We start from the raw sequence: 26,952 nt of genomic DNA, 5'->3' as shown, positions 1-26,952 counted from the left end.
TGAATCCATATCTTCTTCTATCAGAGGGACTGCACAGTGATCAGGGAGGAGGCGCAGTTTGCTGACAACACCACCAAGCCCCTGTACACAAAAGCAACCGGTGGATTGTTGAAGGTTTTAACAAGAACTTAACTACTCAACTCCCTGTAGAAACTAGAGGACTTGACTATATCACCCAAGTTTGAGAACAGTTCAATCTAATATTTAATTGGTCCTCCCACTGTAAAATGTATTTAGTAAAGTCAAAGTGTAATGTATAGTAATATGACTCAGCAGATAAAATGTGAGTTAGAGTCTATCTGAAACCTGTACTAGGGGGATGTGGTTTCTGCTGGTGCATGTGTGCGTGCGTGCATACGTTTGAGGTAAAGGTCTTTTCACACACAAACCTATATCATATATCTACACTTCCTGCTAGGGAAAATGTTTACTTCAGTTCTGATTATTCTGTGTGGTAAGTCATTTCACATGTTGTTTGTTGATTGTTTGTGTTTTGATGTGTAAGAAATGGTCTCATGTTTTTCAGGTGTGTTTGGTGTCGAGACGGATGTAATGAAGAAAGTCTTTGTGACAGAAGGAGATGATGTGACTCTACACACTGGTGTTTCTATCATGAAAGATGATGTACAGATACTGTGGATGTTTGGAAGGAAGAATCCAGACACTCTCATAGCTGAAATCTATAAGCTGAAGATCTATATATTTGACGGTCATGTAAGTGTCATGAAAGGTAAACTGCAGATGGACAGTCAGACTGGATCTCTCATCATCAGAAACATCAGTAGCGTTCACTCTGGACTTTATAAAGCACAAATTATCAACACAACAACCAAATACAGAAGATTCAATTTTACAGTTTATGGTGAGTTACACTGACAAATTCAGTCTTTTTTCTGAATTACTTTTCTCTTATAGCAAAAAATTTAAATTTGTAAAATGTGGCATCGGTAAAAATGTTTAACCAAAATGTAATATGCATGTAATATTTCACTGATTATATTCAAATATAAAAAATTAGCTATACACTTGAAAACGTGAGCAATTTAAAGTGGAGACACTTATTATTATTTATTTTTATTCAGTGTAACATTTTGTCTCTTTATCACTATCTGTGTTTAAAACAAAATTGCAGTTATTTCTGGAGTTATTTTCTTTATGTGGATTGTGCTTGGACACTGCTGCTCTGCGCGGATGAATGTTGTCTGTTGTCTGTGATCATCACACAGTTTTTATTCATTTCCTCAATAACAGATTTTTGTTTGTTTGTTGGGATAGCACCTTTTTTTTGCCATAAGAGTTATATTGCACTAAGTGTACCTAATAAAAATTGTTAAGAATAAAATATAATTGCTTTGATTGTCAGCTGAGAAATGTTTTCATCACATTTCATTTCTGTTATTTTGAAGCACCTGTTTCATTACCGGTCATTGCGAGCAGCTCTGTGGTCAGTGTGTGTCAAACTTCTGGTAAGTGTCTGTTTTGCTCATTGGTCGAATGTAGAAGTCTGATGACAGTCTGAATAGATCTGAATAGCCTAAATGTTTGTATGTTGTTTGTATGTTCTTCCACTAGACTGTCAGAAATACCCAGCTTCTTGTATTGATCCAGATGAAAGTTTTTCCTGTGAGGTGTGTGCAGTGATGTGTTCAGCTGACAATGGAGCAGATGTTTCTCTGTCATGGTTTAAGAACAATGAGAGATTGAACCAGACCAGCAGTCCTGACCGCAACATCTCTCTCTCACTCTCACTGGAGATTCAAGAGAGAAATAACAACACTTATTACTGTGTGGCTGCTAATCCAGTCAACAACCTGACAACACAACTCAACTTTCAGGAACACTGTCCACAACATACCAGTTAGTTTTACTCTTCTATTAAAACAAATCATATGATTTAAATCGTTCTGAATTTTAGCTATTTTATCGGATGCAGGCAATACAGACATTCTGCTTTTCAGGAAACATAATAGACATTTGTCTTGATTTTTCTCTTGTACTCCAAAAAATTGTCTGACAACAGATCATAAACTATGAAGTGTTCAGGATGCTGTTTACAGTTTGAAAATTTTCAAAAAGCAAAGTTCTGGAAAACATGGCTTACGAAAGCAACGGCTAATTCGCACTGATCCAACAAACACCAGCATACATGTTTGTTTGCATTTGTTAGATCACGGTGAATTAGTCTCAAGACTAATTTGTATCAGGGTAATAGTATGCAGACAAAAGTAACTGCTCACGATCGAAAGCATACCAACTCATATTTGAAATGTGTTATGAGCCGAGGTTGTTTGGCTGCGGGTGTTGATTCATGGTCTTTACTGAAATACCTCCATCAAAGTGGTCGGTCTCTGGAGCAGTATGTAAAGGAATTGTGTGTTTTTTTCCCATCTGGTGAGCTGGAGCGATGCTATGCTCAATGCTTGTTCTCAGGTGAGACTGGATGATTATTTATATTATTTTCTGTCTATGGATCTACAGTATATAAGTTGCCCCTAGTCGATTTGATTAAGTATGTCCTCTAGTTAAATGGCTCTAATTTTTTTAATGGAGAAGCGATGAAGACAAATGTAATAACCATCCAGTTCCATCCAGCATCCAGCTGACTGCTCCAGCTCACCCCAAGCCTACGCCCAAAACCTCCACATATCTCAAGGTCAACACCATTTCATCAGTGTCCATCCCTCTGGGCAGAAAGTTCGGCTCTGGGCAAAGAGATCACAAAAGAGTCCGCTCCAAAGTCTACTCTTCTTCATCATACACTCCAGAAATTTGATCGTCTCTTGATCTGCTCCCGAGTTTAGCCACAAGCTCCAGAATTTGCACACTTCCTCAAAGTCAGCCCAGTGCCCACTCTTGTCCCAAAGCTCAGCTCAGTGCTCGCTCTTGTCCCAAAGCTCAGCCCAATGCCCACTCTTGTCCCAAAGCTCAGCCCAGTGCCCACTCTTGTCCCAAAGCTCAGCTCAGTGCTCGCTCTCGTCCCAAAGCTCAGCCCAATGCCCACTCTTGTCCTAAAGTCAGCCCAGTGCCGGCTCTCGTCCCAAAGCCAGCCCAGTGCCGGCTCTCGTCCCAAAGCTCAGCCCAGTGCCCACTCTTGTCCCAAAGCTCAGCTCAGTGCTCGCTCTCGTCCCAAAGCTCAGCCAAATGCCCACTCTTGTCCCAAAGTCAGCCCAGTGCCGGCTCTCGTACCAAAGCTCAGCCCAGTGCCCACTCTTGTCCCAAAGCTCAGATCAGTGCCCGCTCTTGTCCCAAAGCTCAACTCAGTGCCCGCTCTCGTCCCAAAGCTCAGCCCAGTGCACACTCTCATCCCAAAGCTCAGCCCAGTCCCAAAGCTCAGCCCAGTGCCGGCTCTCATCCCAAAGCTCAGCCCAATGCCGTGCCCACTCTTGTCCCAAATCTCAGCCCAGTGCCCACTCTTGTCCAAAAGTCAGCTCAGTGCCCGCTCTCGTCCCAAAGCTCAGCCCAGTGCCCACTCTTGTCCCAAAGGTCAGCTCAGTGCCCGCTCTCGTCCCAAAGCTCAGCCCAGTGCCCACTCTTGTCCAAAAGTCAGCTCAGTGCCCGCTCTCGTCCCAAAGCTCAGCCCAGTGCCCGCTCTCGTCCAAAAGTCAGCTCAGTGCCCGCTCTCGTCCCAAAGCTCAGCCCAGTGCCCACTCTTGTCCAAAAGTCAGCTCAGTGCCCGCTCTCGTCCCAAAGCTCAGCCCAGTGCCCGCTCTCGTCCAAAAGTCAGCTCAGTGCCCGCTCTCGTCCCAAAGCTCAGCCCAGTGCCCACTCTTGTCCCAAAGTCAGCTCAGTGCCCGCTCTCGTCCCAAAGCTCAGATCAGTGCCCACTCTTGTCCCAAAGTCAGCTCAGTGGCGGCTGGATGTGTCTGGGCAACACACACCTTGGCTGAATTACCGTTGCTAGATCCCTCTTGTCGGAGAGGAAGACCAAGTGTCATGCTCATGTCTGTAACTTCTGTGTNTCGTCCCAAAGCTCAGCCCAGTGCCCGCTCTCGTCCAAAAGTCAGCTCAGTGCCCGCTCTCGTCCCAAAGCTCAGCCCAGTGCCCACTCTTGTCCCAAAGTCAGCTCAGTGCCCGCTCTCGTCCCAAAGCTCAGATCAGTGCCCACTCTTGTCCCAAAGTCAGCTCAGTGGCGGCTGGATGTGTCTGGGCAACACACACCTTGGCTGAATTACCGTTGCTAGATCCCTCTTGTCGGAGAGGAAGACCAAGTGTCATGCTCATGTCTGTAACTTCTGTGTCCTGTCTCCAGTGTCATGGATACGGAATCCACCTACAACTCCTGTGCTCTTATCTCATGTGTCTCAGAAGCTGAACCTGTTCAACGGTCTCTGGCTCCTGGTGTAATCTGCACCTCCCTGGCTTCCGGCAAAGAGTATAGAACCCAAGAGGCGAAAGTTTGATGCTTTTTCATTCGCTTCGAATGTGTCCGTCATTATTGAATAATTAAATATATTTTGGAGACAGTGGCTGTTTTTAAGTCTTGTTTTAACAGACATTAATATTAGACACTTCTGCAAAAACAGTTTACTGTCAAGCTGTTATATTCCGTCTATTTATTGTCCAACATTCCCAATTTTTCTAATGCATGTCCTTAATTTAATTTCACATGTTGGTATTAATTCGGTGATTATAATGCTAAAACTTTAACTTAAAAGAATTTCAATCAAAACTGACATGGTTTCTAGAGAGCAAAGGTTTTTGAGAAGAATTGAAGACTTTAAACACAAAGTCTGTAAAATAAACTGTTAAAAGGATTTAATGATCGCTAGTCTAGTGATTGAATGTTATTCTGCGTTGTCATCATTCAGGTTTGATTTCAGCTTTAATGTACTTTTTTTAAACAAAGCAGCTGATATTGCCAAAGCGACAGCAAAAACCTAGTGGACAGCCGAGTTGATTTCACTCCATAATGATGGAAGCGTAGGGCTGCTGCTGGACGCTGGTGTTGCAATGGAACATTCTTTTGGCTTTCACTTCTTGACAATATAAGTTCTTCGCTTCTGTTGCTGCCAGCGCCTGACTGGCTCCATGGACTGGCCACACCTCCCTGGCTTCTGGTGCTGGATCTGCTTTCTCTTGCTCCGGCTTCTTCCTGATCTTCTCCTACTCCGCCCTGGCATCCATTACTGCTGATGGCTCTTATAGCCTATCGGTGCGAGGAGCGTCATCCTGGAGGCTTCCCTTCCTGCGTCACCCTGGTCATCCCCCTTTCCAATTCTACGTCAGCCTCCTCGACAGTGCAACTAAATATTTTAAACTATGTTAACAAGAAATTACAGTATTTGGCTTTGCAACAAGATTAAGTTGAAGGTGGTTGCAATAAAGGCCTGGCAGAGCAGAAAACACGAACAGGTACCTGCTTATGAAAATGTGTTTTCATGTCTACAGGTTGTAACCAAAATGTATAAAACTACAACTGTGCATTTCAAATACTTGTGAGTTGCATAATTATTCAAAACAGAGTACAGAGAAAAACAAGACAAGTGTTGTCCCCATCATTAATATTGTATGTCTGTATGCTTTTTGTCTCCTCAGATCTGGTTCACTCATGTGATTTTACTAAAGCTGTAATTCGATTAGTCATCTCGGCTCTGGTGGGTGTGGCTACTGTTGCTATACTTGTTTATGACTTCAGATCCTGAAGAGAAGTTGAATTCACCCCAGTTCCCTGATGTCCTTGTGATATATAAAAACTGTTGTGCAGTAAATCACAAATGAAAAACGGATTGTAAAAGAATCAAGTTAAAATAAAATGAAGGTAATGTGAAAGCTTCTGTGTATGTGTACTTGTGTGTATATTTGAATGTGATCTTTCATTTGTTATCTATGAGCTGCAGTTGAATATGGAGATTTTGAGACTGTCCCACAATTTCCTGACCACACCTACAGTAGTGAACAAACAGATGTAAATCGGGGATTAGGGTTGCCAGGTCCATTTAGTTTGAATTATTTTCTTAAATGTGAGCACAGGAAGTTCCTCATAGGACACTGAGTTACAAAGAAGTGAACAAAAGGATTCAAAAAAAACTCCAATTAACATGGATGAATCTGTTTTTACCCTGAATTTTTGCTCCAGATGATTGAGAGGTATGTAGAGGTGTGGATTCATTTAGCTCAAGCTTAATAAAATGTGGGAAAAGGTTTTACTACATTTTTGTGTGACCTAAATGAGCTCATATAACATGACATAACAAATAGTTGCATATTACAACTGTTTAAAAGTTTGTCCAATTGGGTTTTTATTAGGCTACTGCGTTTGTATGCTCAATGTTTTGTGATATTCGTTGGTTAGTGATAGTATACAACGAAGCTTCTTAGAGTTGGTTTTCTAAACTTCACCCTCCTGTTATCTTATTAGGCTAATTGTCTTATTATTGTTTTCCTGTCCAGTAATGATCCTGTCATTACCTCCCCTGTTTATTTCTCTGGTGGTTTATGTCCTGTGCCTTGATGTGCCCTGGTTGCCTGAACCATCCTGGGACCGCATCACCCCCCCAGCCCCTCCCCTTCTCTCACCACCACCCAACAGCCCTCTGTGCTTCTCAACCCCTGAGAACCCTGATCCTGTACTGCCGACTGGACCTGCCCATGTGTTCTGTGTCCTGATTCTCATTTTCATCTTGTTTTCCTGACATCTCATGCATGGGCAAATCATAAATNCTGAAACATGGCATTAACTTACCTCTCTTTGTGATGCCTTTGCAGGTTTCTTACAAAACTGGATGTTGTCCCACAGGTTTCGGAGAAAGTTTTGTTGCAAAAAGTTTCCTTTTAAGCGCACTGTCAATAAATTCTGTATGGTATATAAAACCAAATGTTATTATGCCGCTGCTCGCTGACATCGTGCCTGATGAATGATTGATGCTGTTCAGTTCGCGCCGCGGACGAATCCGTTCATTTGAACCGGTTCATTGTTTTAAGTGAACCGGTCGAACCAGTTCACCTGAATTGTTCGCGTTTAGCGTCTCCCGTAAACACTTAATATTACCCACAAATTAATTCAGTTCTTCACTTTCTGGCAGGCATGACAGTCCCGAGGACTTGAACCAATATACCGGAGTTATTTAATTACATCAACAGCACACACTGAACTGAACTGCTGTGTGAAGAGAGAACTTATGAACACGCGCGGCTCTCGTTCTTGAGTCGGCAACAGTTTTCGGATCACAAGAAGCATGCTCTATCAATGTTTTGTTTTGAAGGAGAAAAGAAAACATATATCGCTGGACTCGGTCGAGACCGATTAGAACATTTGTCGAGACCATGACCAAGTCCGAGTGCAAATACCCACGAGTCCAAGACAATTCCGAGATCATAAAAAAACGTCTCGAGTCCGGACTCGAGTACTACAGCACTAACTTGTGTGTATATTTGAATGTGATCTTTCATTTGTTATGAGCTGCAGTTGAATATGGAGATTTTGAGACTGTCCCACAATTTCCTGACCACACCTACAGTAGTGAACAAACAAATGTAAATCGGGGATTAGGGTTGCCAGGTCCATTTAGTTTGAATTATTTTCTTAAATGTGAGCACAGGAAGTTCCTCATAGGACACTGAGTTACAGAGAAGTGAACAAAAGGATTCAAAAAAAACTCCAATTAACATGGATGAATCTGTTTTTACCCTGAATTTTTGCTCCAGATGATTGAGAGGTATGTAGAGGTGTGGATTCATTTAGCTCAAGCTTAATAAAATGTGGGAAAAGGTTTTACTACATTTTTGTGTGACCTAAATGAGCTCATATAACATGACATAACAAATAGTTGCATATTACAACTGTTTAAAAGTTTGTCCAATTGGGTTTTTATTAGGCTACTGCGTTTGTATGCTCAATGTTTTGTGATATTCGTTGGTTAGTGACAGTATACAACGAAGCTTCTTAGAGTTGGTTTTCTAAACTTCACCCTCCTGTTATCTTATTAGGCTAATTGTCTTATTATTGTTTTCCTGTCCAGTAATGATCCTGTCATTACCTCCCCTGTTTATTTCTCTGGTGGTTTATGTCCTGTGCCTTGATGTGCCCTGGTTGCCTGAACCATCCTGGGACCGCATCACCCCCCCCAGCCCCTCCCCTTCTCTCACCACCACCCAACAGCCCTCTGTGCTTCTCAACCCCTGAGAACCCTGATCCTGTACTGCCGACTGGACCTGCCCATGTGTTCTGTGTCCTGATTCTCATTTTCAACTTGTTTTCCTGACATCTCATGCATGGGCAAATCATAAATCAAATATCAAACTCTGTACAGTTTTGCCACCTAAAATTTGTAAAATCCGATGTAAGCTTTGCAAGTCAATTTGTTACATTTTAAAATGTTCACATTATTCAAATAATCAAAAACTTAAGGCTGTATTTTATGGTCTGACAGTGACCTCTAGTGATCATCAGTGAGAATCAATGAATATAAAACAAACAGATTAACATTTTAAACAGAGAGAGCAGAAGAATTTAGCAGAAGAGTTTAGCAAGACTGAGCTTGAATCCAAACATAAGATTTGGTTCAGTCCCATATCTTATTTTATTCACTGCTATCAAAACTGCTATAAAACTCTCCTGTAAACACTGAAACTTGGTCCGCAATTTTTTCCTCCAGCCTCTTTTAACCTTGGGATGATGTTATCCCCACCCCACCTTTCTGGATCCTGGATCTGCTTCTCCACAGCCTCCAATTCCGACTGAACGGCGAACGTTTCCTCATCTGCACTCAGAGGTACAAACACGTCTGAAACATTTGCCACCCATTAGTGATGTGATAATGAACACGGTAGGCTTGTTCGACTTGATGCGGCGCCGCAAGATCCGACAGGCGGATGACATCAAAGTACCGTGAGAGCCATTCGAAAAACTATAAAAAGTTTGGTTTCGAATCGATCTCGCGGTACTGTGATGTCATCCGCCTATCGGATCTTGCGGTGCCGCATCAAGTCGAACAAGCCTTGTGTGTTAATCAGTAAGCAGGCTGGTAATGCTAACAGCCTGAGGGCTTAATAGCGAATGATCCGATAAAAATTAATTATCAGTGCGTTTAGGGACGATTTTTGGTATGGGATATACTTAAGGATAAGTTTTAACCTCGGTAAATAACAATTTAAAACACAAGTCTTAAAGATATAACAAGAATAAACGATGTATTAAGAATAAGTTTGAAAGAGCTCCGACTCAAACCACGCGCTCTCAGCAAACAGGAAGTGACGTTCTGAAACGAATAAAACCAGCATTTACTGAAACAGATGCTGGTTTTAGTTTGTGCATTGCAGTGAATGCCAAACTTTTCAGCGCAAGTAACATCTCTGATCAAATCAGTCGTTCCTGGAACCACCTTCCCACAAGTATTCAACAATAGAAAAAAATCACACTTTAAACATAATAAAAGTATTGTTTTTATTATTATGTTAAGATTATATTAATCTTTTTTTTCGGAATATGTTTTACCAACAAGTAGAAAAAATACTAATTTAAAGGGGCTAGTGAAACCAACTTTGTTAATTAGCTAAAGGAATGTATCAGTGTTTTGTAATAGACAAATGCACACAGCCCTGCAATTCACAGTGGTCTATTAAGAAAAGAAGTTTCATCCCATTAGAAAAGTTCAGCTTTAAACAGACTAGCATTGTTGAGTTATTTGGTCATTTCAGTTTAAAAATGTGTTATTTCAATGAGCATGATACAGCATTGTACTTCACTGTCTCTTTCATTTCAGGAGCTGTGCTGTCATAATGCTAAAATAACATGACAGATTTCCATTGCATTCAATAAAGTTTTGCATGGCCTCATATTTTGTCTGATGAGTTTTACTGTACACTGCTTTGTCAGACCACTGACTGCTATTGATATCTATTAAAATATTGTGGTAACAACACACTGTCATATTTTCTTGTCATATAAGAAACCTCCTTGCTCTTAAAATATGAATAAACGTGTTGCATGACAACATCTTTTTCGTGTACTAAAACAACTGTCCTTAGTAATGCACAGAAATATTTTTATTTGCACAAGACATTATGGGAAAAAGAACTAATATATAATAGCATAACCATATATACAATATACCAATATAAAAACATATACAAATATTTAAAAAACATAAACATAAAAATGTTTTTTTCTTGCACATTGTTTTCTTTTGCACAAATGTGTTTGATCCAAATGGCTTCGTCACTCATGTTGAAATCTCCTGGAAACAGACAATCACCGATTACTCAACTAAAGCAACACAATGTGCACAATGTTGATGTGATGTCACACTACACGAGCACTGACCTCAGAGTACAGAAGCTCAGGAGATGATTGGTGGTGGGGCAGCTGACGCCTCTCAGTCTCCAACAGCTGCTCAGTTTATTGAGCCACGGAGCCCACAGAGTTCTGCGTGAGGAACCCACCTGTTACAGAACATAAACAGACATCAGAAAATAAGACCATGACGTTTATTTATATTATTTAATCATCTACAATATTTGTGTAGATTTTGTAGGTACCTGCTGTATATCAGCCCGTGTCATGACGGTCACTTCACTCTCTCGCTCAGGTGAGATATGCAGCGTTTGAGAAGCTGAATGACAAAGAAACACAACAATCATGAACTCTGGTAAATGTGTTTGTGTGTAAAATGTGTTGAACTGCATGAACCCAAACTCACCCTCGTGCAGAGAAGCCCACGTCTCCATCAGTGAGCTAAACACTGGCTTGATCGTGTATTGAGCTGAGGACTGGACTTTATCAGACACAATCTGTTCACCTGAGCCGGAGGAAGACTCACTCTCAGGGTGAACACTCTGAATGGCCAGGAGAGGGCTGGACGTGTCAGAGGTCACAATCTGGTCAGCTGTGTTGAAGAGGAGAAACTCACCTGCAGCAGATGAAGGAGAGAACATCAGAACGGACATGTAAAGAACTGAAGATGAAATGAGAGAACGTAAGATGAGACTCACTGTAAAGGAGAAGATCCTCTTGAATCCTCATGATCACAGTCACGGTGTCATCAGAAGAGCAGCAGAGGACTGACACAAACACACCATCCATAACCACCATCACCTGAGAAGAGGACAGAGTTTGTGTGTTTTACTAAAGATGTTTCAAACTCACGCATTTATTTGTGAAAGATTACCTTAAATGTGAAGAACAGTGCCGAGTGCAAATCCTTATAAAACCAAGAGATTTCTCCTACCTTGAGGCTGCTCATATGTCTAAGCTCACCCGAACCGTTGCCAAACCTGTCGTGAACCACAGCAACATCACTGCAGCCGTCTGATGGTCCAGGAGCGTCGGTGGCTCGGTCGGGCGTCATCTCTGACTGATCCTGGTTAACGGTCTGAAACAACAACATCACGAATGGATGAATAAAGGATCATTTTGTGAGCGTTCAGTATCTGTCAGGGGGATTGAATGAGGATTGACCAGCATGTGGGGCGTCTCAGAGTCAAAAGTGTCTGACAGCAGTGGAGAGACCAGGAGGACGAGACTCTCACCTGTGACAGTACACACACACTCAGATGTCACAGAAACCTCAGAGAATATGATCAAATGCTTTTGATATGAGAGTTCAAGCTAAATAGACCAGCGACCGTTAAAGCATCATTGAGGGATGTAAAGAAGAGCTACTCACACTGAGGCAGAGCAACATCTGCAAACCAGCGACGACTGAACACAAGACAGCTGGAGAACTGTTGAGCGGCATTGCTATGAGTCTGTACAAAACACATCATGAAATATAGTTAACGCTTTATTCCAAGTTTCCAGTAGACACTATGATCATGACTGTATATTTGGAGATACTTGCACATCTGACCTTTGGAACGACAGCAAAGTCTCCAGACAGCAAAGAGGTTACAGCGCTGAAGGTGTCTGATGTTCCAGGAGCATCAATGACCGGATCAGACTTCAGCTCTGACAGCTCCTGGTTCACACGCTGCAGTGCATCTACTGGCGTGTGGGACACCAGCGTGTCTAACAGCAGTGGAGAGACCAGCGAGACAAGACTCTCACCTGTGACAGTAAACACACACTCAATACATCAGAGAAACCTCAGTGAATATGAACCTGACAGATCATCATTTAAAGGAAGCTCTTACACTTAGACAGGAGACACGCTGCATCCCGGCGACAGCAGGACTCAAGCTGAAGGTGTCTGGTGCGCTGATGACCAGTTTTCGCCTGTAAAACACACAGAATAACATTTATTTAGCTATTTATATTCTATAACATATAAAACAATCATTTACAATTTTTTTCTGTTTTAGATGTTACTGTGTCACATCTGACCTGTGGAACAACGGAACCAAAGCGTCCAGAAGGAAGCAGCGTCTGAGTGACCACGGAGGGCGATTCACAGTCCGACACAGACGTATCCTGGTCCTTGACCCGCGAGAAGGCAACATTCAGCCATCTGTTGGCAATGACCCGTCCGTTCATTGCTGTAATGGCTTGAGCTGCAGCTTCACGGCTTGCAAAACACACAAAGCCGAACCCTTTGCTGCGGCCACCGTTCCTCACCACCTGACAACACCAAATCAGTTCCACAACTTATGAGAACTATTAAATGTGTCGTATTTCTTTAAAAACATAACAATCATACCTTTGCATTGGTGACGGTCCCAAACGGGGAGAACGCTCTATGCAGCTGGTGGTCCGTCCAGCTGTAGGGCAGATTATTAACATAGAGATGCACCCCCTGTCAAGACAACATGAAAACACAACTTGAGTCTACAGACACAAGATTGAATTGATTGAATCAGTAATAAAGAGCTTTGTGATGGATACCGGGAAGAGACTCTTGTAGTTCTTCATGGCGCGCTCAGGGTTTGACTGACGCTCCTGAAACGATCTGAAGTGACTAATAGACCTGTTGACACAAACAAACACTGTTAGTCTATTACTGAGAGACTGAAAGAGTCACAATATCTAAAGTCAAACTTACACCAGCTGATCGTTCAGCATCATCCCGTTGAGCGTCTGAATGGCTCGTTCAGAGGCTTCGTACGTCACATAATGGACGAAACCAAATCCCTTAGAGCCATTCTCATCAGCAACCACCTGAAGGATAAGAGACACTTGTCAATATAAACATCTAACATCAACGATGATGAACTATGAAGGTTGTGAATTCACAGAAGTTACCTTGCAAGATAAGATGGTGCCGAAACGAGAGAAGGTGTCGTGTAGAGTCAGGCTGGTGATGTTCTTGGCCAGACCCTGAATGAAGATGTTGCCAACACCTGTGATCCTCAACGCTGGGTTTCGGTCGGCCCACATGATGCGCATCGGCCGACCCATGAGGAGGTCAAACATCAAAATGTCTGTTGCATGCTTGTTGCATGCTCGGCTAAAAGAATAAAATACAATATAATGTAATATAACATAATGATTATAATGACAATTGTTATTAATAACAAACCTTAGGAACAATATTAAGCGATTAAACAGTGTAAAGTATTATTGAGTATTATATATTTTTATATTATACTATACATATCATGTTAAGTCTAATGTTTATTACTTTTCCATCTGTACTCACCATCTGAACGGTTGGCAAAGTTCACATATCGGTAGCCCAGACACCTGCAGGTGCTTCTGTCTCTACACACTCGGGTGGACTGAATCGGGCCAAACGGGATGAACCTTTCGTACACATGGATTAAAGTGAAATAAATTCTTCTGACTGATTTTTTTTAGGCCAAGTCATATTCCTTTAACCTATAGCGTTTTAAAACCGTGTTTTGAACCACTTTACATAGTATTACCAGTTTGCGTATTTTAAAAGCTATTTTTAATCTATGAAAAAAATATACTTACCTAGACAAATAATCAACCATCTATAACTTTTCAGTGCATTTTTTAATTTATCTTATAAGACCAAACAATGTTTTCTGAAACTCTTAATAATTAACAGGGAAAAAAGAACAAAATAAAAGAACCACGAAAGACCAAAAATGTTGTTTGTATTTGTCTCCAGAGTGCTTTTCACTTTTTCTGCCTTTTGGCTGTGAAACCATATTCCTGAAGCTTGGCTACACCTGAGACCCGTTTCAGTGTTTGACTAGCTACATGACTAGTTGCAGTGTTCGACTAGCTACATGACTAGTTGCAGTGTTTGACTAGCTTGTCCAAGGCGACCGTTAAGAAGGTAGCCTATCACTAACCCCTAGTTCACACTGCACGCGTGAGCAGAGCAAGAGCAGCGCGTATTTTTTTCGGCGTGCATGTTATCAAATGAGTGCTTTCATACGGGAACAGGAGCAGCGCGTCAGCGTCGCGTGAGCCGCACTGATGAGATGGTTTCGGCGCGGAGTCTATTTTTGCTGCGCAGCTCAAGCTCAGTTAAAGTGACAGCACACTTTATGGACAAATATAAATTGTTGCACAATAAAAGTGCTCAGAATGCACAGAATAAGCAAGCCTGTTGTGGGTTTTTTTTGCAAGACTAGGAGTATGTTAATATATATATATATATATTTGATGTACCCCTTCATTTGTTTTTAATTATTCCGTTTGGGTGGAAGCTTGGTTTATAAAATCACGGCAGTTAACTAGGCAGAAAGCGGCTCTAGCAGTACCCAATCAAACCCAAGTTTGTGGCCAGCTTTCCGAGGAGCTCGTTATAAAAGGTGATCGTGTCATGCCTCATTCTTGTACCACAATGGACGACACAAGGCTGATTGTTGAGGTTGAGAAGCACAAAATGCTTTATGATCCTTGTAGTAAATATTACAAAGACATACATTCAAAAAAGGAAAAGGCCTGGGTTGAAATAGCTTCTGCTATTTGTGCAGATGGTAAGAAAATTATATAATGGCAATCTGTTTTGTTTGATGAAGGTTAACTACCATTTTTTTTCTCACGTGTCATTAAAAACATTTTCTTGCTGAAATAATGTATTTGTTGATTATAAATGCTTTTTCCAGTGGCTTTTTCCATGCCATACACGAACCAGTGATTTTAACAAAGAACATTTTTAAAATGTAATCACAATCAAAAACACCATACAAAACATGCATATTTACTGAAACACTAGAGAACAGTATTTACAAAGTTTTAATTAACTTTCTTACATTGGAGGGCTGGTTTGTGTGTAACAATGCATGATACTATTTTATAATTCCCTAAAACATTTGGTCCTGCCATGAAACCCTGCCTTCCGGGGAACAGAAAAATGTGCAGAACCTTTCTCGAACATCATACGCATCTCTACTTCCTCAGTTTCCACCCATGTTCCTGACCGGTGGAATCGCGGTGCCTCTCTCTTCAGCCTCATCTAGCCATCTTTGGTTCTGTGATGGAGTCATAAGGTAATTGTGCAAGATGCATGTTGCCATGACCACTGAGTCTGCATTTTCTGGCTTCACATTTAATCTGGTATGAAGTACTCTCCATCTTGAGGACAGAATGCCAAAGGCACATTCAACTACCATCCTGGCACGAGACAGCCTGTAGTTGAAAATGCGCCTCCATCTTGGAATGTTGTTACCTGGAAATGGTCGCATAATGTAGGTCTTCAGTGGGAATGCTGCATCTGCAACCATGGCATATGGCATGGGACCCTGAACACCAGATCCTGGCAAAGGGTTATCTGCTGGCACAGACAAAGATTTTGCCTCCATGCCTCTTCCAAGAGCTGAGTTTTGATAAATCCCACCATCACTGGCTCTACCAAAGTCACCCACTTAGACGAATGTAAATTTGTAGACTGCATCTACCAGTGCAAGCAGAACAATGGAGAATGTCTTCTTGTAATTGAAGAACAAACTCCCTGAATTAGCAGGTGACACTATGTTGATATATTTGCCATCAATGGCACCAATGCAGTTGGGAAAGTTCCATGTAGACCAAAACTTTGATGCAATGTCTCTCCACATATCCTCTGTTGGTTTTGGAAATTGCGTTGCCATCATTTGCCTCTCTATTGCCCTGCAAGTCAAATGCACAGTCCCAGCAACTGTGCTTTTCCCAAGGCGATATTGGAGAGCAAGGCTGGAAAAGCTTTCCCCAGTTCCTAGGAATCTAAGAAAAACAGACAAAAGTAAATAGTTAGTACAATGTGTTTATCCCCACACAGCAAATGACTGTAAAAGAAGGTGGAAGGTGCTAAGGGATGCCTTTGCAAGGAGCAGAAAGCAGAAAAATCTTCCTAGTGGCTCTGCTGGTGGAACCAGCCGAGAATGGAAATATGAGCAAATAATGTCCTTTTTATATCTGGACATATGCAGTCCAGAAGGTTAGTACGTTATATTGAGGTTGGGGCATGTTTGAATTATGTTAACAGGACAGATGAAATAAGCAAATTTGTTACATGGACAAAGTACTACTAATGAAATTCAATTTACCTGACTGTTTGAAAGTTGTTTTTATACTGTATCTACAATACAGATGTTTTTATATTATGATGTGTTGTAGCTCCAGACACACTCTGCAATTTGCAGATGTAGCTGTGGACATGACTGTGGCACTAGATGATGTGGATCCAGAACTAGCTGACATTTCAAGGTCAAGTTCTCCACATCAACAGAGAACTGTAACCCCAACACCTTCTACAAATTCACGATCTGACACCTCCTCACCCTATCCCAGCATGCAAGCTCTAAGTACTGAGAGTCAGACAACAAGACAGAAGAGGAGGAGGTCAAATGATACAAATGCAACAGAGCAACAGCTATTGGACATTTTAACACAACCAACCACAACACCATCACCGTATATTCCAAACGAGGGACACAAAATGTACTATTTTGTGCTTAGCTTAGTACCAAAACTTAGAAGACTACTTCCACGGAACCAGACAAGGGCACAGGTTCATATATTGACTTACCTGTCAGAACTAGAAGCAGAAGAACAAAACATTCAACAAAGCCACATTACAACCCACCCATTCACAAGCAGTCAGCAGCCACACAGTTATGGATTTCATCAACACCGCCCAACCTCCCCTCACCATCAAAGCCACACTCAGCAGCTCCACACAGATATCTTTGACAAAGCAACACCTTCTTCTGCAAGATCTGGCCAACAACAAGGTTCATCTATGGAAGACCCATCGCCACTGGTCTATCATCATTTACACTAATTTTCTTTGTTCTCCGACATTTAATTTTGCATCATTACTTTAACAGTTTCACTACTGTGTTGTAATGTCATGATTGTTATTTAATGTAGTAATCTAATTTCATTATTTGCTACTACTTTAGAGACATTGTAAAGTCAGATTTCCTTGTGATGCTTTTCCATTAGTTAAACACTTTTTGCAAAATAATTTCTTGTCTTACTTCATTATTTCTTTAATTTACATTAAACGCTAGCTGTACACTCAGTATTACAGTACAATATGCAGACATATGGACTTTTTAAAAACTACAGACACATAACTGTTACATTACCTCAGTGTAATTGCAAGTCGTTGTTTGGGTTCTATTGCTGCGCGATAATTTGTTGACTGTGTGAGCTCGGGGCCAACAACACAAAGAAGCTCATCCATTTGCTCAGCGCTCATGCGAAAATAATTTAGATGACGCTCTATATCCAGCCCCAGTTCAGCAACAAGATGATGGAAAGCACCAAACTGTCTCCTGCGCAAATTGATCGGATGAACCCATATTCTTCGTCGCATCCTTCGACGCACATTTCTTAGCAAAAGGTACAGTGCGATGACTCTTCTTTGTACAACACGCACTAAACAGTAATGACAGCAAAACATTAAATTACTGCACCAAAGTAGGCTGTGACAATATCAGAATCGTATGCTGATTTCATAACACATATTCTACAAACAAAACCATTAAGAGGACTTACTTGTTGTTTTTAAATGTTTCTGTAGTCTGTCTTCAGGTAGTCTAGGTCCGTCCTATATTGAAGTATGACTGAAACAACATGATCTGGGCTGTTTATTGTTTACCATTTACGTGGGCCTTGTACCCTTGGTAACAGAATTTTAAGAGTATCACGTTTACAAATGTTTAAACTTAGAGAACAAATGTATGCTGTATGGTTGGCTAGCTCACCTTGCACATTTGATGCAGCTGCTGTACAAACGCTTCCTGTGTGAATACCCTTGCGAGTCTGCAGGTGCAGTGATGATGTAGTTACGCTGACGGCGCAGCTCACGCGTGCAGTGTGAACTAGGGGTTACATTTCCATAGCGACGCGGCACTGCTTATCATGTGACACACCGCAGAGCCACAGCAGCTGTAAGACTGATGCATTGCTTTTACATCATTTTTCTTTTTTACTCAAAAAAAATCACAAACTGTTAACTATGTCATGAAATATCTGACATTCCGATTGTCAAATATGTGCATTTAAATGTGTTTTGTTGTTTAAACACTTTTATAATGATCGCGTTAGTTGAGCTGTATCGGGCGCCGCCATGTTTGTTTCTGCCGCGGTCTGAGATCTGTCGGATTTACATCACGTGAATTCATCCACTTCTCTTAGAAACACAAACCTAAGTGCCTGGTGAACTGGTAGAAGAATTGAGTGATCTTAACAATTGCTTAAATTGCAGATACTGTGTCTGATCTGAATAAAACATCCGTCAAATTACATTTGAGGACATTGTTATTGCCGCTATATAGACAATGTATTTTGTGCTTGTAGGCATGTGTATATGTCTCAAGGCTAAATTAAACATTATGTGGTTGAAAGCACTGCGTAGTTGTGATATGTGACTGAGTCTGTCTCTGGCTCAGTGCCAGCCAAAGCGCTGAATGTTCTAATCACACCGGTGTGATCATACGCTGCAAAGGGTTAACAACATTATGAAAAGTGAATGTAAGACATTAAGGACAGGCTGGAACCCTGCAATTGACGGAAATCCGTCGTAGACTCGCTGCAATTAACGGAAATCCGTCGTAGCGACGGAGAACTTTAATCCATGTAAATATATTCAATTTCAATACATATAATACTAATTTGATTTGCGCATGCGTAGTGAGCTTGTGCTTAACACATCGGTCGGCCGCGTTCGTGGCCAGATATCTATCAAGATAGAAAAAACCACCGGCTTTGGCAGTACAAAAAATACGTTTTCAGCTCTCAAAGTTGTAAACGTGATCAAAGTCTTCCCGAGCAAAACTCACGGAGATCACGTAACATAACAAGGCTTGCTTATTTAAACGGACGGACTCACCTCTCCCGCTGAAATGGCGAGTTATCATTCATTTAAACGAAGCTGCACTCACTGGCCCCTTTAATTTTGTATTTCCTTTTGGGGGGGGCTGCAGTGAGTAGATGGTCGCAGGAATGTCTGGTCTGGAATGTCTTTATCAGAGGTGGTGGGCTGAGAAGTTTGACACTAAGGATTTAGTGAGGGCCAAGTTTGACACGACAACCTGCTGCATCTGTTTCAGTAAAGATTTGAAACACTGCCACCTAGCGGTTTTATCTTGCGAGCGCCGACTGACATACGACGTAGCGATGGATCATGCACGAGCACGCTGTTTTCTCGCGCATTTTAATGAACACTTCTCTAAATAAGAATTTTGAAAATAAATTATAATATACTTGAGTTTGTTGTAATTACAGAAATACTGTGTATAAATTCTAACTAAATCAAAATGTAAAGTTTACTGAAACGGTGCAGATTTTAATTTTGAAAGATGAAAAGTTAAAACATATGGATGACAGACAGGCATAACATAGAGAGATGGCGTAACTTTTTAGTCGTCATTTAAAATATGATACAAAATGTATAGTAAAAATCATAAGGCAAGGAACACTATAAAACTGGTTGATGTATTACTGATTCATATAAATAATTATGTTTAAATAAGTTTAAATTCATCACATTTCAGGGGACAACAAAATCCCCAAATAAAAAAACGAACAAAATTATGTTAGGTCTTTAAACTTAATACATTTTTATATTCATTTCGGTACATGATCATTTTTGTTGTAGCTTACGATTTCCGATTGGCAGCTGGTTGCTAAGGTAACGTCATTTTATTTACAGTAAATTCGTAAATAAACCTTTAGATCGATCAGCTGCTCGCGGATTTTAAACTTCTGATTTATGGTTGTTTTCCAGATTTCTGTTTTCATTGTGTTTCATAAACTCTCTATTTATTCCAAAAACATCGGAAGTTGGAGTTTTTATTCAATATTCCAGCTGTTGACGTCTTTTCAGTCCGGGACATTTCCAACTGTTATCTGGAGATGGCGTCATCAGCATCTGCTCGCGTGGCCTCTCTGTATGTCGGTGATCTTCACCCGGAGGTCTCAGAGGTCATGTACGAAAGGTTCATCCCGTTTGGCCCGATTCAGTCCACCCGAGTGTGTAGAGACAGAAGCACCTGCAGGTCTCTGGGCTACCGATATGTGAACTTTGTCAACCGTTCAGATGGTGAGTACAGATGGAAAAGTAATCAACATTAGACTTAACATGATATGTATAGTATAATATAAAAATATATAATACTCAATAATACTTTACACTGTTTAATCGCTTAATATTGTTCCTAAGGTTTGTTATTAATAACAATTGTCATTATAATCATTATGTTATATTACATTATATTGTATTTTATTCTTTTAGCTGAGCATGCAACAGACATTTTGATGTTTGACCTCCTCATGGGTCGGCCGATGCGCATCATGTGGGCCGACCGAAACCCAGCGTTGAGGATCACAGGTGTTGGCAACATCTTCATTCAGGGTCTGGCCAAGAACATCACCAGCCTGACTCTACACGACACCTTCTCTCGTTTCGGCACCATCTTATCTTGCAAGGTAACATCTGTGAATTCACAACCTTCATAGTTCATCATCGTTGATGTTAGATGTTTATATTGACAAGTGTCTCTTATCCTTCAGGTGGTTGCTGATGAGAATGGCTCTAAGGGATTTGGTTTCGTCCATTATGAGACGTACGAAGCCTCTGAACGAGCCATTCAGACGCTCAACGGGATGATGCTGAACGATCAGCTGGTGTAAGTTTGACTTTAGATATTGTGACTCTTTCAGTCTCTCAGTAATAGACTAACAGTGTTTGTTTGTGTCAACAGGTCTATTAGTCACTTCAGATCGTTTCAGGAGCGTCAGTCAAACCCTGAGCGCGCCATGAAGAACTACAAGAGTCTCTTCCCGGTATCCATCACAAAGCTCTTTATTACTGATTCAATCAATTCAATCTTGTGTCTGTAGACTCAAGTTGTGTTTTCATGTTGACTTGACAGGGGGTGCATCTCTATGTTAATAATCTGCCCTACAGCTGGACGGACCACCAGCTGCATAGAGCGTTCTCCCCGTTTGGGACCGTCACCAATGCAAAGGTATGATTGTCATGTTTTTAAAGAAATACGACACATTTAATAGTTCTCATAAGTTATAGAACTGATTTGGTGTTGTCAGGTGGTGAGGAATGGTGGCCGCAGCAAAGGATTCGGCTTTGTGTGTTTTTCAAGCCGTGAAGCTGCAGCTCAAGCCATTACAGCAGTGAACGGACGGGTCATTGCCAACAGATGGCTGAATGTTGCCTTCTCGCGGGTCAAGGACCAGGATACGTCTGTGTCCGACTGTGAATCGCCCTCCGTGGTCACTCAGACGCTGCTTCCTTCTGGACGCTTTGGTTCCGTTGTTCCACAGGTCAGATGTGACACAGTAACATCTAAAACAGAAAAAAATTGTAAATGATTGTTTTATATGTTATAGAATATAAATAGCTAAATAAATGTTATTCTGTGTGTTTTACAGGCGAAAACTGGTCATCAGCGCACCAGACACCTTCAGCTTGAGTCCTGCTGTCGCCGGGATGCAGCGTGTCTCCTGTCTAAGTGTAAGAGCTTCCTTTAAATGATGATCTGTCAGGTTCATATTCACTGAGGTTTCTCTGATGTATTGAGTGTGTGTTTACTGTCACAGGTGAGAGTCTTGTCTCGCTGGTCGCTCCACTGCTGTTAGACACGCTGGTGTCCCACACGCCAGTAGATGCACTGCAGCGTGTGAACCAGGAGCTGTCAGAGCTGAAGTCTGATCCGGTCATTGATGCTCCTGGAACATCAGACACCTTCAGCGCTGTAACCTCTCCACTGTCTGGAGACTTCGGTGCTGTCGTTCCAAAGGTCAGATGTGCAAGTATCTCCAAATATACAGTCATGATCATAGTGTCTACTGGAAACTTGGAATAAAGCGTTAAATATATTTCATGATGTGTTTTGTACAGACTCATAGCAATGCCGCTCAACAGTTCTCCAGCTGTCTTGTGTTCAGTCGTCGCTGGTTTGCAGATGTTGCTCTGCCTCAGTGTGAGTAGCTCTTCTTTACATCCCTCAATGATGCTTTAACGGTCGCTGGTCTATTTAGCTTGAACTCTCATATCAAAAGCATTTGATCATATTCTCAGAGGTTTCTGTGACATCTGAGTGTGTGTGTACTGTCACAGGTGAGAGTCTCGTCCTCCTGGTCTCTCCACTGCTGTCAGACACTTTTGACTCTGAGACGCCCCACATGCTGGTCAATCCTCATTCAATCCCCCTGACAGATACTGAACGCTCACAAAATGATCCTTTATTCATCCATTCGTGATGTTGTTGTTTCAGACCGTTAACCAGGATCAGTCAGAGATGACGCCCGACCGAGCCACCGACGCTCCTGGACCATCAGACGGCTGCAGTGATGTTGCTGTGGTTCACGACAGGTTTGGCAACGGTTCGGGTGAGCTTAGACATATGAGCAGCCTCAAGGTAGGAGAAATCTCTTGGTTTTATAAGGATTTGCACTCGGCACTGTTCTTCACATTTAAGGTAATCTTTCACAAATAAATGCGTGAGTTTGAAACATCTTTAGTAAAACACACAAACTCTGTCCTCTTCTCAGGTGATGGTGGTTATGGATGGTGTGTTTGTGTCAGTCCTCTGCTGCTCTTCTGATGACACCGTGACTGTGATCATGAGGATTCAAGAGGATCTTCTCCTTTACAGTGAGTCTCATCTTACGTTCTCTCATTTCATCTTCAGTTCTTTACATGTCCGTTCTGATGTTCTCTCCTTCATCTGCTGCAGGTGAGTTTCTCCTCTTCAACACAGCTGACCAGATTGTGACCTCTGACACGTCCAGCCCTCTCCTGGCCATTCAGAGTGTTCACCCTGAGAGTGAGTCTTCCTCCGGCTCAGGTGAACAGATTGTGTCTGATAAAGTCCAGTCCTCAGCTCAATACACGATCAAGCCAGTGTTTAGCTCACTGATGGAGACGTGGGCTTCTCTGCACGAGGGTGAGTTTGGGTTCATGCAGTTCAACACATTTTACACACAAACACATTTACCAGAGTTCATGATTGTTGTGTTTCTTTGTCATTCAGCTTCTCAAACGCTGCATATCTCACCTGAGCGAGAGAGTGAAGTGACCGTCATGACACGGGCTGATATACAGCAGGTACCTACAAAATCTACACAAATATTGTAGATGATTAAATAATATAAATAAACGTCATGGTCTTATTTTCTGATGTCTGTTTATGTTCTGTAACAGGTGGGTTCCTCACGCAGAACTCTGTGGGCTCCGTGGCTCAATAAACTGAGCAGCTGTTGGAGACTGAGAGGCGTCAGCTGCCCCACCACCAATCATCTCCTGAGCTTCTGTACTCTGAGGTCAGTGCTCGTGTAGTGTGACATCACATCAACATTGTGCACATTGTGTTGCTTTAGTTGAGTAATCGGTGATTGTCTGTTTCCAGGAGATTTCAACATGAGTGACGAAGCCATTTGGATCAAACACATTTGTGCAAAAGAAAACAATGTGCAAGAAAAAAACATTTTTATGTTTATGTTTTTTAAATATTTGTATATGTTTTTATATTGGTATATTGTATATATGGTTATGCTATTATATATTAGTTCTTTTTCCCATAATGTCTTGTGCAAATAAAAATATTTCTGTGCATTACTAAGGACAGTTGTTTTAGTACACGAAAAAGATGTTGTCATGCAACACGTTTATTCATATTTTAAGAACAAAGAGGTTTCTTATATGACAAGAAAATATGACAGTGTGTTGTTACCACAATATTTTAATAGACATCAATAGCAGTCAGTGGTCTGACAAAGCAGTGTACAGTAAAACTCATCAGACAAAATATGAGGCCATGCAAAACTTTATTGAATGCAATGGAAATCTGTCATGTTATTTTAGCATTATGAAAGCACAGCTCCTGAAATGAAAGAGACAGTGAAGTACAATGCTGTATCATGCTCATTGAAATAACAAAATTTTAAACTGAAATGACTAAATAACTCAACAATGCTAGTCTGTTTAAAGCTGAACTTTTCTAATGGGATGAAACTTCTTTTCTTAATAGACCACTGTGAATTGCAGGGCTGTGTGCATTTGTCTATTACAAAACACTGATACATTCCTTTAGCTAATTAACAAAGTTGGTTTCACTAGCCCCTTTAATTTAGTATTTTTTCTATTTGTTGGTAAAACATATTCAGAAAAAAAAGATTAATATAATCTTAACATAATAATAAAAACATAATGCTTTTATTATGTTTAAAGTGTGATTTTTTTCTATTGTTGAATACTTGTGGGAAGGTGGTTCCAGGAATGACTGATTTGATCAGAGATGTTACTTGCGCTGAAAAGTTTGGCATTCACTGCAATGCACAAACTAAAACCAGCATCTGTATCAGTAAAGCATGTGAAACACGCACACCTAGCGCCGAATGATGCTATTGGCTAGAAGGGATACAGCTAAGGCCGGAAGTGATGCAAAATCTTGCAGTAAAATTACAATAAATTGTATTAGCTAACGCCTACCCCAACCCTAAAACTGACTATACAATAATAAAAAAATAGTAATTTACTGTTGTCAGTTTGACAAAAATGATGCGGTATTGAAGTGCGCATGCCCAGTGGGGTAGCGACCCCTTCTAGCCATAACGCCGACGGAACACGCGACGTAGAGAGGGATCGTGGACGAGCACGCTCTTTTCTCGCGCATTTTAATGGCGACTGTCATTGAGTTTTTTGAAAGAAATGATAAAATAATTAAATTTATTGTAATTACAGCAATATGGGGAAAAATACTAAATTAAAATACAAAGTTTTTGAAAAAGTTGCAAATTACATTTTAGAAATGAGAGGAAAGGAAAGTTAAAACGTAGGCTATACGAATGACGGCCAGGCACAAAAACAAGAAATGGCGTAACTTTCCAGTATGTATAACATCTGATGTGATGTGATATATAAACGTGATATACAAATATCACAATATTAGATTTTTTTACTCCCCCAAATAAAAATATCTACGATATTCAGCTATTTTTATATTATTTTGGTTGCTTAAGAATTTATGTTGTATGGTTTCTGATTGGCCACTGGTTTCTAAGGTGACGTCATTTTATGTACAGTACATTCGTAAATAAACCTTTAGATCGATCAGCTGCTCGCGGATTTTAATGTTCTGATTTACAGTACTGCATCTCGAACAAGTTTACTGTTTAATGTGATAATGAATGTTTTATGTTTTTGTAGATTATCTGGCGGTATGGTGACAGAGGAAGGCTGTGGTTATCTGGCTTCAGCTCTGAATACAAACCCGTCCCATCTGAGAGAGTTGGACCTGAGCTACAATCACCCGGGACCCTCAGGAGTTCAGCTGCTGTCCATAAACGGAACGATCCGAAGTGCACACTGGAAAAACTCAAGTATGAAAACTCATTCATTGCTCGTGATAATGTAATAATGTCCCATGTGTTTGTGTGTTTCTTATAATTTGAAATATATATCAAGGTTTTTAGTCAGTGTTTCTGTGAGAATCATGAGTAAATATAAACATTCGTGAATGATGCCAAAAAAATACAATTCTCATTATTTTTATACATAAATGTGTTTTATATGACGCATGTAATTCACAGCGTCTTATTTATCCTTGTGAGGAATGTTCACACAACAGTTTTCTACTGAAAATGTTCATGTTTTTGGTAGGGTTGACAAACGATTAATCGTGATATAATATCATAATATATGTCTGTGTGCTGTTCACACTAATTTTGTATTTATAAACACATAGACGTGTATATATTCAGGACAAGGCCCAGAAATAGAGGAAATGACTCCCAGAAGTGACGAATGCTGTCTTTTACTTTATGTGTGAGGCAAAAGGTGCATCTCCCATCAACCTTTGTTAAATCTAATGGATGTTAATCAGATGCACTCAGGTCTGATGTCTTATTAAAGGGGAACTCCGCCTAAGATGATGAAGATTCTGCCTTTAATTACTCACCCTCAAGTAGTTTAACATCCCTAGGACCTCTGTTTTTCCCCGGAACGCAAATTAAGGCCGTTTTGGAAGCTTTCTGACTTCACAAATTGCAACGCAACCAAACACACGAGCCACACGACAGTGCATCCGGTGTCAGCATCGCTCGACGTATGCGTGTTCTGACGTAGAGCCTGTGTGGTCAGAACCACATGCATCGAGCGATGCTGACACCGGATGCACTGTCGTGAGGCTCTCGGGAACGCAAGCTGGAAACTAACACTCAAATCAGGAAGTTTTTGAATATAGTCATTAGATTTGTTTGTTTGCGAACAAAAAGTATCCTCGTCACATTATATTAATTAATACTGAACCACCGGAGTCGCTTGGACTACTTTACGTTGTCTTTACGCACTTTCAGCGCATTTAAGTTTGGTTGCGTTGCAATCTATGGAGGCGTCAGAAAGCTTCCAAAACGACCTTAATTTGTGTTCCGGGGAAAAACGGAGGTCCTAGGGATGTTAAACTACTTGAGGGTGAGTAATTAAAGGCAGAATTTTCATTTTTGGGCGGAGTTCACCTTTAAGCTTTTTGAGTAATGCAGGTGTTGCATCCCATGAACAGAATGTGATCTACTGTATTTCTTTCTCTGTTTTTTAGTGTGGAACATAGAGGAAAGATCAGGAGTACACCAGGACCACATACATGTAGCTATACACATAAACAAGAGCTCAATGGTATGTCTCTGTATCGTGTGACGGTAGAAATGAAATT

The 26,952-nt window shown here is 41.0% G+C and overlaps 3 protein-coding genes and 1 long non-coding RNA gene across 9 annotated transcripts; 2 read left to right on the top strand and 2 right to left on the bottom strand.

The window, feature by feature from the left end:
* The first annotated feature begins 266 nt into the window (after nucleotides 1-266).
* On the top strand, nucleotides 267-5,767 carry si:ch1073-214b20.2 (hepatocyte cell adhesion molecule-like). 4 transcript variants are annotated; one of them, XM_057325124.1, is made up of 5 exons: nucleotides 274-365; nucleotides 527-862; nucleotides 1,407-1,466; nucleotides 1,573-1,857; nucleotides 5,536-5,767. In XM_057325124.1, the coding sequence occupies exons 2-5, from the start codon at nucleotides 553-555 to the stop codon at nucleotides 5,640-5,642; spliced, it is 762 nt and encodes a 253-aa protein (XP_057181107.1). In that variant the 5' UTR covers nucleotides 274-365; nucleotides 527-552; the 3' UTR covers nucleotides 5,643-5,767. The 4 variants fall into 4 exon arrangements, with proteins under 4 accessions (XP_057181105.1, XP_057181107.1, XP_057181106.1 ...); XM_057325123.1 differs by having other exon boundaries at nucleotides 359-454; XM_057325122.1 differs by lacking the exon at nucleotides 5,536-5,767 and having other exon boundaries at nucleotides 267-365; nucleotides 1,573-3,927.
* Nucleotides 5,768-10,731: 4,964 nt separating this feature from the next.
* LOC130548386 (polyadenylate-binding protein 1-like) lies at nucleotides 10,732-14,272 on the bottom strand. Of its 2 annotated transcripts, XM_057325119.1 has the most exons (13): nucleotides 13,790-14,272; nucleotides 13,512-13,615; nucleotides 13,115-13,319; nucleotides 12,915-13,030; nucleotides 12,758-12,839; nucleotides 12,573-12,668; nucleotides 12,260-12,493; nucleotides 12,070-12,151; nucleotides 11,787-11,983; nucleotides 11,604-11,685; nucleotides 11,396-11,466; nucleotides 10,930-11,309; nucleotides 10,732-10,847 (listed from the first exon to the last, which is right to left on the bottom strand). In XM_057325119.1, the coding sequence occupies exons 3-12, from the start codon at nucleotides 13,283-13,285 to the stop codon at nucleotides 11,088-11,090; spliced, it is 1,353 nt and encodes a 450-aa protein (XP_057181102.1). In that variant the 5' UTR covers nucleotides 13,286-13,319; nucleotides 13,512-13,615; nucleotides 13,790-14,272; the 3' UTR covers nucleotides 10,732-10,847; nucleotides 10,930-11,087. The 2 variants fall into 2 exon arrangements, with proteins under 2 accessions (XP_057181102.1, XP_057181103.1); XM_057325120.1 differs by lacking the exon at nucleotides 13,790-14,272 and having other exon boundaries at nucleotides 13,512-13,680.
* Nucleotides 14,273-17,435: 3,163 nt separating this feature from the next.
* Nucleotides 17,436-23,096, top strand: LOC130548385 (polyadenylate-binding protein 4-like). Of its 2 annotated transcripts, XM_057325116.1 has the most exons (14): nucleotides 17,436-17,621; nucleotides 19,881-19,913; nucleotides 20,010-20,324; nucleotides 20,517-20,710; nucleotides 20,795-20,910; nucleotides 20,986-21,067; nucleotides 21,157-21,252; nucleotides 21,332-21,565; nucleotides 21,674-21,755; nucleotides 21,842-22,041; nucleotides 22,143-22,224; nucleotides 22,362-22,432; nucleotides 22,519-22,898; nucleotides 22,981-23,096. In XM_057325116.1, the coding sequence occupies exons 3-13, from the start codon at nucleotides 20,138-20,140 to the stop codon at nucleotides 22,738-22,740; spliced, it is 1,566 nt and encodes a 521-aa protein (XP_057181099.1). In that variant the 5' UTR covers nucleotides 17,436-17,621; nucleotides 19,881-19,913; nucleotides 20,010-20,137; the 3' UTR covers nucleotides 22,741-22,898; nucleotides 22,981-23,096. The 2 variants fall into 2 exon arrangements, with proteins under 2 accessions (XP_057181099.1, XP_057181100.1); XM_057325117.1 differs by lacking the exon at nucleotides 19,881-19,913 and having other exon boundaries at nucleotides 20,109-20,324.
* Nucleotides 17,552-18,053, bottom strand: LOC130548389 (uncharacterized). Its single transcript, XR_008962024.1, has 3 exons — nucleotides 17,986-18,053; nucleotides 17,777-17,844; nucleotides 17,552-17,656 (listed from the first exon to the last, which is right to left on the bottom strand). It is a non-coding gene; the product is annotated as an uncharacterized LOC130548389 (long non-coding RNA).
* Nucleotides 23,097-26,952: the final 3,856 nt, after the last annotated feature.

This window comes from Triplophysa rosa, linkage group LG25, assembly GCF_024868665.1.
Source record: "Triplophysa rosa linkage group LG25, Trosa_1v2, whole genome shotgun sequence".
In the NCBI taxonomy this organism is placed as follows: Eukaryota; Metazoa; Chordata; class Actinopteri; order Cypriniformes; family Nemacheilidae; genus Triplophysa; species Triplophysa rosa.
Note: the sequence above shows the minus strand (reverse complement) of the source record. Positions and strands in the feature narration are given on the sequence as shown.